The sequence below is a fragment of the Rosa rugosa genome, chromosome 7, assembly GCF_958449725.1.
Source record: "Rosa rugosa chromosome 7, drRosRugo1.1, whole genome shotgun sequence".
Classification (NCBI taxonomy): Eukaryota; Viridiplantae; Streptophyta; class Magnoliopsida; order Rosales; family Rosaceae; genus Rosa; species Rosa rugosa.
In genome coordinates this window covers 35,464,709-35,475,109 of record NC_084826.1, presented here as the reverse complement: position 1 = coordinate 35,475,109, position 10,401 = coordinate 35,464,709, and the positions used below count along the sequence as shown (strand labels likewise).

Genomic DNA, 10,401 nt, shown 5'->3' with positions numbered 1-10,401 from the left:
TTGGTCACTAATACAAATTGTCTTTAGTGACCACGATTTTACAGTCACTAATTCAAAATGTCTTTAGTGACCACAATCTTATGGTCACAAATAGTAATGGCATTAGTGACCTATGAATCATTACTAAAGGTGTTACCAATGGTCACTGAATAGCAAAATTTGGTCATTAAAAACCATTCGCTGACATGCTTTTAGTGACCATATTGTTAGATCATTGGTTTGGTAACTGAATCGGCAATTTTTCCTGGTTGCTAATACAAACTTGATCACTTAGTGCGTCAATACAAATCAAAGTAGCCTTCAATACTCCAACACCACAAAATGAAATGTACTCAAAAACCAGTTATCAATATTAAACTACTCAATTCCAATACAATATAAGACACGTATCTCTATTACATTTGCATATCCAAAATAAACAAATGTCAATATCCATCCTTAATAGCAATTTCAAAATAAATCGGAATACATACAAGTCTTTCTAGAAGTTCCATAAGCCTTCAATGATAGTTTGCAAGATGTACTTTTTTGAAGCTTAGACCAATCTGCAATATAACAAAACATATACAACAAGTTATAATTTTCATCCTAATGTAGGTAAGAGCTGCATCTAAGAAAGGCCTAGTATTCACTATATAAGTTATACACTAATTATATTTCCTTGATATAATATAATTATAACAGCACAAATGAATCATGTATGCACTATGCATACCATCAGTTTTGGGAGGATAACGCATCAATTTAAGTAAAAGTATGTCAGTATGATTTTGTCTTGCCTTTAGTGCCTCCAAACTCTTCATTTTGTGCAGCGGCTTTAGCCTTCACTGCCTCTAACTCTTCAATTTGCTGAGCTGCACCAGCTTTGACGATTTCTAACTCCTCATTGCTGAGCTGCAGTGGACTTTGCAGCCATCAACTCGCTCTGCAAGTTGCATTTCTTGTCTTTCTGCTTGATCTGCCTTGATTTGCCTCCCTCACTTGAGCAAGATTTGCTGTATATGTAAAATGAATCTGATTAAAAGTAATCAGACATTATCTGAGCTTGCACACAAAAAAAGAGTGGGAAAGAAAAGTATCATAATAACTGTCGAAGACCATGGGCTAAGATCACTAAGTCATAAATCTGAATAAGATAATAATTTTTTTGGTTAAGAAAATATGATACTTAAGTTAAAACTCTTATATAGGGCAGGGACAGTATTCACATCTCTAGTAGCCTTATGTATAAGGGGGAAGTACACAATGACACCTCCAAATAACTCAGCTCACAAACTTGAAAGACAAAATAAAATTTTCATCTAAGCCAGTAATATGCATAATCATACCCTCTGTCGCAAGCCAAACGTCTCCCAGGTCTGTCAAATGCTACTCCTATAAGCAAGGAGGAGAAGCAAATTCAGTCAACTATTGTTTGTATTTAACACACAAGATATACTGAAATTAATAAGAAAATAGGAAAGGAACTTTTACCTGGTAAGAGGAACAAATCAACTTGATCACTTGCCTGTAAAACTACACAAAGAGAGATTCTCGATCAGTTTAACCCAATCATATCTACAATTGTTACATATATTTAAATCTATGAAGCCAATCCTGCATTCTTTTTGGACAGAGTTTATTTACACCGAAATGCACTATAAGAAAAAGTAAGACATTAAAAACAAACAAGATGCCAGGACTAAGGCTTTCTGGAAAAGAAATGCCAGACTAGACTGCATCTGAGTGAAAAACGAGAAATATGTCATGATTTTTCAGGAAAATGAAACACTAAAGGATGTCCACACCTTCTAACTGAGAAACTACCCAGTTTGATAACGACTCTGATGTCTAAACCTAGGTAAATTGATAGATTGCCTTTTAAGAACTAGAATCACCGTCAAATATTGTTCACATCCTAACAAGGTTTTAGACAATCAGACATCCAAATAAGGAGTCACATAACTAGGCAGCCACATAGTCAAGATATGGTAGCCTGAAATAAAAGTCTGCAATGAGTAGCTACAAGAAAAATGGCTTTTGGCAAGGAATTTTTTCCTTGTAAAAAAACTGGAAATTCCTTGCATTAACCCAATAAAAGCTAGCATTTATAAGCAATAGAGAAATAATAATGACAAGAAAATAGAAAGCTAATGAATGCCCTGTTAATTGTGTGTTTTGTACTTAAGAAATTGAAAAGTAAATAATAACTCCTATACTGATACACGTACTCAGACCTATAGGAAATAACACATCATTTACGACCAAATAGGGGTGTTACCTATCCATATACAACATCAACTCCATAAACAAAAGTTACACCACACTGAAGTAAACAGTTGATAAATCCGCTGATTGATAACCCTAGTCAAGAGCTACTTTGCAGAAACATTGATACCTAGTTGTTCAATGGCAGCTTCTAACTTGTGTCCTGCTCTGGATATACAAAATAGAAGAACAAATTAGCATAACAGGTCTTACCAAAGTTCGAGTATAAATGACTCGTTTAATGAACTGTAGATTGGTTTGTTAAAATGAAGTAATCACCTACATCAAATTTGGAGTATCGCCTTTGTTGACCACCTTCGCATCCACTACTACTTTACCTACACCACCAAACATGAATAACTAAGTTAACTCCTATCACTGGTCTACTTTATGTAATAGCTTTTGTACAAACAATGCATGGGAGTATCACATTTGAAGGCAAAATAAAACTCACCGTGACACACGTCATCCAGTCTCTTCTTCCTAAACATGTCATTAACTAAATAGAATAGTTAATATATAAGTATAAATAGGGTTCTAGGACAAACACTTAACACTAGCTGAAAATGGGTAAAATCAATTGGTTTTAAGGGGCATAAAATCTCACTTCTTTGGTGCTTGATCCTTTGATAACTTCACAGCAGCAAAGCTTGTACCTGGACTATGCAAGCCATAATCCAGGTTAAGTAGGACATTACACAGTAACAAACTGGAACCACGAAGCAATTCGATCCATGATAAAATTGGTTATTACCAGTACAGAAATAGGCACACATATCATATCAACTTCATGAATCTAAATCAAGCTTTAAACTTTCCAAGGCAAAATATAAGCATAAATATTTGGCCTTGAACAAATCTCAATCTGGGTTTCAGCCCTTCTGCAATCAAATACACTCAAAATATATAAAATTCCAACTCATAACCCAAGAACATACCCAATTCTGTGTCACTAGTTTAATCAAATTACTGGGTTTCTCACAGATATCAAATTCAATTAGAAACAAACCAAGCACAGATTCACAGAAACGAGTGTGAATTAAGAGAGAAAGAGGGATTGGGTGACCTTATTGAGGATGCATTCTCACAATGAATTCATGAGGCGGAACTTGTCTTGGTCATATGGAGATTGAGCGATGCTATTGAGCAGATCCAGAGCATCCTGACAAGTTAATAAATTAATAATTCAGAATACAATTTAATCGCAAAATTAACTGCCAAACTTCCTAAAATCCACACTATATAGAAGTGACAATACAAAAGAACACAAACATAGAGAGTGTAAGTTATATGAGAAAAAAAAAATCAAACTACTGGCAACTTCTTACCAGACCCAGAAATACAAAAACCCAATCGTTTATCTGTCGATCCTTCTTCGTTGTCTCCAGCTAATCCTTGCACTGGATATATGAAAAGCAACCTGATCAATAAAATTTAGAAATAAGGAAAATCAAACCAAATCAAAACCGAAACATTCATATCAAAACAAAGCACACAAATGTTACTGAAAATCATATATCTCTCCTCTAATCACAATGATCCTCAAATTTGATTTTCTTTACAACAGCATACAAATGAAACATAAAGAAGTGAACGATCAAACCGAGCGAGTGGGTAGTGAAAAAATTACAAGAATCTGACAGAAACAATTTTACATCAGAAAAACTTGTTATACTGGCTAGTGAAAGAATCCTTCAGATTTGAATACAAACCATAAAGGGAGTACTGACCAAGGTTCTGTGCTTCATACCATGAGTTCAGAATGGATAGGTGCTTATCCGTCCCAGAAAATGCCAATTGGATCCTGAGACTGCAATCCACAGTGCCTCCATGGGTTTTGCAGCTGTTTGTCTTGATTGCACAGTCCCGATTGTGCAGGAAAACGAACCTGGAGCTCCCAGAACATTTGACGCACCCATCCCTTTTCCAATGCAGGTGCTGCAGCCTGCCCTCGGTGAACTCAAGCACCTGCATAAATCAAACACATTCACTATATAACCTAAACCACAAACCACGAACGACATTAACGAATTCAAACTCCAAATCCAATTGCTATTTCCTTGCTCACTTACAAGAGTAAAGCTGGTGACAGTGTAGGTACTATTGGCAACAAAAGCCGCAGTAGACCTTGCAGCATATTTATGCCCAGCAAAAGCAACCATATATCCCCCATAACTATCCTGCAAATTCAAAATCACAAACCACAATAAATGGATGGCATTCAAAACAAGCCAACATTAACTTAACTACAATCTGATACTTTCAGTGCTAAGCTTACAAAACTGAGACCAACATTTTGCAATTATCAATATCAAAATCAACATTAATCCTAAACCCATCAAATCCCCGTAGCGATTCACAAAATTAAAGGATCACCAAAACGAAACGCAACTGTTTAGAGAGAGAGAGAGAGAGAGAACGGACCGGAGCGAAAGAGGAGTTGACGGAGAGGGCGAGAGTCTAGTGTCGCACGGAGACAACTGGGAAGTGGAGTTAGCGCGAAGGCGATCCCGAAGCTGAAGCCGTCGGACCTGGCGACCTTGGTGTCGGAGCACGGGAGTAGATTTAAATCAACATCATCTTTCCGAAAGAAAATCTCAATAGCTCGAAATTCAAATAACTCGATGAATTAATAGGAGCAGAGGAGAAGATCTGAGTCGGAGTCGATGGGTATGAGTCGGAGAATATTTAAGTCGGAGTGAGAGAAGAACAAGATGGGTATCACAATATCCATATTTCATTCTTTCATTCACAATTTGGGAATTGGGAGCGCGCCTATAATTTTTTGGAGACCGCGAAGTTGCCGCTTGAAAATTCACCGAGATGTAAAATAGTTGGTCACTAATTGCAAAACGACATCGTTTCCCTACAAGTGTCATTAAACTTGTAGCGGCCAAACATAACCTGGTCACTAATCTATAAATAGATTTGGTCACTAACATAAAATATTTAGTGCTCACTATTTTAGTGACCAATGGGTAATGTTGGTCATTAATTCTATTCTTTTAGTGACCAATTATAAGTTGGTCACTATGATTTGGTCACTAATGTTTATATTTGTTGTAGTGAGCCCAGTTGCAGGCCAAGAAGTTCGCTCAATCTCGAACATGCAGAGTAAAACAGAAACTTCTCAATATGTGGAAGAGTTGTTTTGAATGTATTGAGCCTAAAATTGAAGAAAGAAATAGGAACTTGATAGTTTAAGAATCTTACCAACTTTTGGTATCAGTCTCAAGCAAGCTGTGGGGGATTCGGGTAGAGCAAGAGAGGGAATTCAAGCAGAAATCCGGAACAGGCTCGCTTCCAAACAGCTTCTGCTTCGAGGAGTGTATAGGTATCAAATCGACTCCAATGGAGTTGAAATTTGGAGGTTAGATAGAGGAGACAGAGGTGAACAACTTTGATGAAGAAAGTTTTCTGATCGGAGGTCTCAAACTAGGCGTTTCGAGGTATGCAAACACACTGATATGCCCAGGAAAGAGAGAAAGGGTGAGAAACGAAGGGTGGACGACGATCTCTGTTTGGGATTCTCCCTTTTGAGTGTCTGGAGTGATGTTCTTGGAGGAGTTGCCATATGCATGGTGATAACGTGGAACAGAGTTACTGATCGAGGTTTCCTTTCCCTCTGCCCAATTTTGACGTGAACAAAGAAAGAGGAAAAGCTGGGCTTTGCGTGTGAGATAGATGACTCAGCTTGGGGAAAGTGAAGGGAATGAAATCAGATAAATTTGGGGTAAAAAAAAAAAAAAGGTTGTAAAAACCAAAATGATGGGAAAAATAAAAGTAAAATAAGTAAATACCAGAAAATTCAAATTAAAGTGTTGGCAAGACCAAATAAGGATTGGGCCTCACCAAACTTGTATTTAGATAGAAAAAATGGCAAAGTAAGTTTTATGAGAATTTTACTCGAGTTGGAAAAACATAAGGAGTAAATAAATTGTGCTTTTGAAAGTCAGTGGGATGGTTGACGAGTAAGCTTCGGGTAAGGCGAGTAGAAATTCCGCCAATTGTTAAGAAATAAAGTAAAATGAGAAAATCGTAAACGCACGCACGCACAAGTAGATTTCAAAATTATGCAAGGATGCTATTATGAGCTACAAGAACCTTATTGGATCAAGGGAGATGTTCGGGTTAAAGGTCAACTAACTTATTGGGCTAGGTTTACTATCATACCCGTCTGTTGGGTGTCTAAAGTAAATTATGGACTCTAACCCTAAGCTATTTTTGGGCCTAAGGCCGAAGCCCAAACTATTTCCAAAAGTCTTTGGCCAAACAAAGGTCGCGAAAAATTATTCCGTCCAAAAGTGACGTTCGGAATTTCACGGGGTCTACAACGGCAAAGATGCATGATGTAGTCAACCACTATTAACACAAAAACAGAACACCAAATAATAATTCACGAATCAAAACATGCAATTGGAAGAAATCAATCAAGAACAGAGATGAACACATACAAAGTCCTTATTACTTCCCTTAATTAGATTAACTAGATGAACGCACCATAATTAACCCTATTAATCATGCAAAGCTAGTGAATTTCCTAACAAAACACAATCAATGCATTAAGAACATGTGGAAGTTTGATTGATCTAAGAAGAACACACAAGTTAGAACGTTAATCAAGCAGGCAAATCTCTTTGTTGATTTACCTAAGGAACTATAGGTTTTCCACTTAAGCAATTAAGACTTAGAACGCTAGCAAATCTTAATTTGGATTTAATTACATGCAAACCCTAATTGTTTCAAACCAACTAAGATAAACACATAAAAGGTGGGATTGAAGCACAAAATCAACAAACATCCAATAACACATAAAGAAATAGCAAATTATTATCTGAAAATCCTAAAACGTTTTCATGCTTCATAGTATTCAAAAACTAAACATCACAACATGCTCTTTATTCTAACAAAAAATCGAAACATCCAATTAAAACAAGGTCCAAGAACGCAAGTGAAATTGTTTACAAGGTTACAAGAACAGAAAACCGAAAACAAAAGAATAGAGGTCATTGTTACACTTTTAAAGAAGCTTCAAGAACCTAAGAAGGTCTTCAAAGGTGGTGGAGGATGATGACGCTCATGGCAAGGATGATGAATGGAGGATGGAACTTGGTTCACTGCTTCAAGTCTTGAACAATTGGAGAGGTATCAAAATTTTGAGAGTAAAGGGAGAGGAATTGCGCTTTGATTCTGGGTTTGATGATGATAAAAACGTTTCTCAATGGTCTCTATATATAGAGGAAGCTTTAGACGTCAACCCTAACTCTCATTCTTCAATTCTGATTCACTTTCCTTCTTTGTGTTGATGTAGATTTCCTCTTGAATTTTCTCATTGGTCCACATAATCATGGCTGCAATATATCCTCAAAATCAGATCAAATATGAAGTAGAAACCTTTCCAAACTCGTCCCAAAAGATATTCATGTCCAAACTCTCCTTATTTGGGCAAAACAGATTTCCGGGCAGATTGACCTTTGTGCACTAAATCGGCCATAACTTCTTTTAAAAAATTGATATTGATGAAATGTAAAAATCTATGGAAACTACACATCCGTAGCTTTCCAACCATATATGGATCATAATCTGGTTCGTTCTAAGCTGTTCTCAGGACTCTGTCGAAGTTTACTAATCTGCACAGGCAGATTCCTAAATTGAAACTAATTTGACTTTGATGCGTCATATCTTGTGTACAATTAGGATTCCTTGTCTAATCTTGATTGCTTTGCCACCACATGCCTTGCACATGTCATCCACATGTCATCCATGACATCATCTAGAAGCTTCATGATTGTTCTTGGGCTCTCCTAGTCCACTCAGGTGTCCTAGTATCATCAGGACTCCTAATGCCAACATGTTACGTCCCGTATCTTAAAGTACCAGTTTACTAGTTATTTGCCCGGTAAACGGCAATTACTTTCACTTTTACTGTCGTTTCGGTACTTTTAGTGGCCCTAAAAGTTGACTTTTAGTTCGGGTCAAAATTTGAGAAAATTTTTTTCATGAAAATTGTAGAGGACGTTAAACCGAGCGCGTGCATATGTGGTACGTATAAATTGGAGTTTGTATGCCAAAGTTATGAGTATTTTTGTGTGAGGGGTATTTTGGTCATTTCATCACACCTTAATTATAAGGGGCTGATCAGCCCCATTTCCAGCCATTCTCCCCATCCTTCACGACAGAAACCAGAAAGAAAAAAGAGAGAGAGAAAGAGAGAGAGAAAGAAAGAAAGAAAGAGATCTTCCGGTGCGGATTCCGGCAATTTCCGGCAGCAAAAATGTTGAAAGAAGTGTTAAGGATGTTGAGATGAAGCCGCTGTCAAAATTTGGTGACCATCGGAGGAGTTGGCCGACGAGTGAACAGTGCCGCCGAGTGAACAGTGCGGGTGACGTATCAAATTACTACTGGGTGAAGGAGCTCTTATGCGTGGTTGCCTAAATAGTACTGTGAGTGGACTTTTGTTTTAAATAATGATGCATGCGTTTATTTTCTTGAATTAATGCTTTACCTAATTAATATATTACTTTCGAGCATACGAATGGATTTCGGAAATTTATTTCGGTTTATCTCGTGGTTTTGCTTTCAATAATGAATTTCTGAGATTGATTATGAATTATCTCGGTTATGATTTTCGGATATTAATTTTATTATGCTCAGATTTGGATTTCATGATTTGTTTTCGAAATATGATTAAATTTTCAGAGATTAATTATAATTTATTTTCAATTATGATTCGGGAATGGATTTTAAGCCTTTGATAAGTATCTCCGATATATGGTTTTTATTTGAAATCATGATTTAAGTGATTTTCGATGAATTACTTTCCGAGGTGATTTCCGGAATTTATTAATATATTTTATTCGTCGATATTGAGATTTTTTGGAATATTTTTCGAAAATGGGATTTTCGATTGAATTATTTTATCGATTATTTCTCGCCTAATGGTTTATGAATTCTAGAATATTTTGGCGTGCGGGGCCACGTCATTGGAGTATATATTTTCTTGAGATTTTCCGAGTATGGATGGGATTCATACTCGTGTTTTGTTGCGAGGTTGGGGAAGCCTTACTGATTTACTGGTTTTCGATTGTTTTTCCTCACCATACTCGGGTCATTCGATTAGGTCTCCTCCTCACTTACTTTATGTTTGTGAGTGGCAGTTGAGGTAGCTTATTCTCCTCCTCACTTACTTTGTGTTTGTGAGTGGCAGTCGAGGTGATTTATTCTCCTCCTCACGTGAGTGGTAGTCGAGGTTATTAGTTCTCCTCCTCGCACAATCTATGTGTGAGTGGCAGTCGAGGGTAGGTAGAGCCTGAGAGGCTCCATTCCCGTATGGTGAACTCTCTTCCCCGTATCCTTTTATTGTTGTTCTTGACTGGCGGGGCTAGTCCGATTTCCGTTTAACCAGCGGGGCTGGTCCTATTTCTCGAGCATCGGAAATTATATTCTTCTTCATGGTTATTTGTGACTAGCCCCATTTCTTGAGAGGAGCTTCTCGTGGCTTGTTTTCATAATTTTTGCATGCATCGAAAGTTTTTTAATGAAATAATTGTGGGAAAGTATACACTCTTCTGTTTTTTTACAATTAATTATTTTTGTCCACTCACACTAACGTTTTTATGTACTTTCCCCTGGGCCCTTCGGTTTCAAATGCCCAGTTTGCAGGCTAGATTAGTTGAGGTCGGGCGTACATGGAGTCGAGGCATAGCCAACAGCATTGCTTCCGCGTACTCATTCTATTTCTGTTTTATGTGATACCTAATAGATTAATATTGCTCTGATAAGCTGTGGGATTAATATTGTTTTTGGGTTGAGACTGTTATTTGAGAAATTGAAGTTGTGATTTGGGGAGCAGGTGGCTCCAGGAGTATAAGGTTGGTTTGTTTGAAGTACTTTGTGTCTTTCAACAGGTTTTGGGTAGTCCATTTTAGGGGAAGTTCTGTCAAATTTTTTGGTAGAATTTCTTCTAAGGTGGGCCCCGCAGGGCCACTTCGGATTTCAGGGGGAAATTCGGGGCGGGTCCTGTCACAACAGGTTTCCTAGTCCAAGTAGGACTCTTGCATTTTCGCCATTTCTCATCATTTCCACTAGCTTGACTCCTAGTTGACTCAGGATTCCTACTTCAACTGGGATTCCTTTTCCTAGTAGAACTGGGAA

The 10,401-nt window shown here is 37.3% G+C and overlaps 1 protein-coding gene and 1 long non-coding RNA gene across 22 annotated transcripts; one reads left to right on the top strand and one right to left on the bottom strand.

Moving 5' to 3' along the window:
- Positions 1 to 346: 346 nt before the first annotated feature.
- On the bottom strand, positions 347 to 5,029 carry LOC133719964 (uncharacterized). 21 transcript variants are annotated; one of them, XM_062146165.1, is made up of 11 exons: positions 3,998 to 4,136; positions 3,576 to 3,667; positions 3,314 to 3,409; positions 2,855 to 2,956; positions 2,702 to 2,746; positions 2,531 to 2,585; positions 2,378 to 2,415; positions 1,474 to 1,515; positions 1,329 to 1,374; positions 780 to 995; positions 347 to 545 (listed from the first exon to the last, which is right to left on the bottom strand). In XM_062146165.1, exons 5-10 carry the CDS (start codon positions 2,736 to 2,738, stop codon positions 884 to 886), a joined length of 330 nt encoding a protein of 109 aa, XP_062002149.1. In that variant the 5' UTR covers positions 2,739 to 2,746; positions 2,855 to 2,956; positions 3,314 to 3,409; positions 3,576 to 3,667; positions 3,998 to 4,136; the 3' UTR covers positions 347 to 545; positions 780 to 883. The 21 variants fall into 21 exon arrangements, 5 of the variants coding, with proteins under 5 accessions (XP_062002149.1, XP_062002150.1, XP_062002147.1 ...); XM_062146166.1 differs by having other exon boundaries at positions 2,855 to 2,903; XR_009851584.1 differs by having other exon boundaries at positions 716 to 995; positions 2,855 to 3,409; positions 3,576 to 3,647; positions 3,998 to 4,138.
- A 3,225-nt stretch (positions 5,030 to 8,254) lies between these two features.
- Positions 8,255 to 10,133, top strand: LOC133723668 (uncharacterized). Its single transcript, XR_009853187.1, has 2 exons — positions 8,255 to 8,690; positions 9,903 to 10,133. It is a non-coding gene; the product is annotated as an uncharacterized LOC133723668 (long non-coding RNA).
- The last annotated feature ends 268 nt before the right edge of the window (positions 10,134 to 10,401 follow it).

Bases quoted from the DNA above. Each gene is read 5' to 3' on its own strand.
- LOC133719964 (XM_062146162.1), bottom strand. From the start codon at position 4,409: ATGGTTGCTTTTGCTGGGCATAAATATGCTGCAAGGTCTACTGCGGCT. The intron at 3,668-3,997 runs GTATGAAGCACA...TTTATTGATCAG, and splicing joins CTATCCATTCTGAACTCATG to GTTGCTTTTCATATATCCAG. The intron at 3,410-3,575 runs GTAAGAAGTTGC...TTAACTTGTCAG, and splicing joins TTTTTGTATTTCTGGGTCTG to GATGCTCTGGATCTGCTCAA.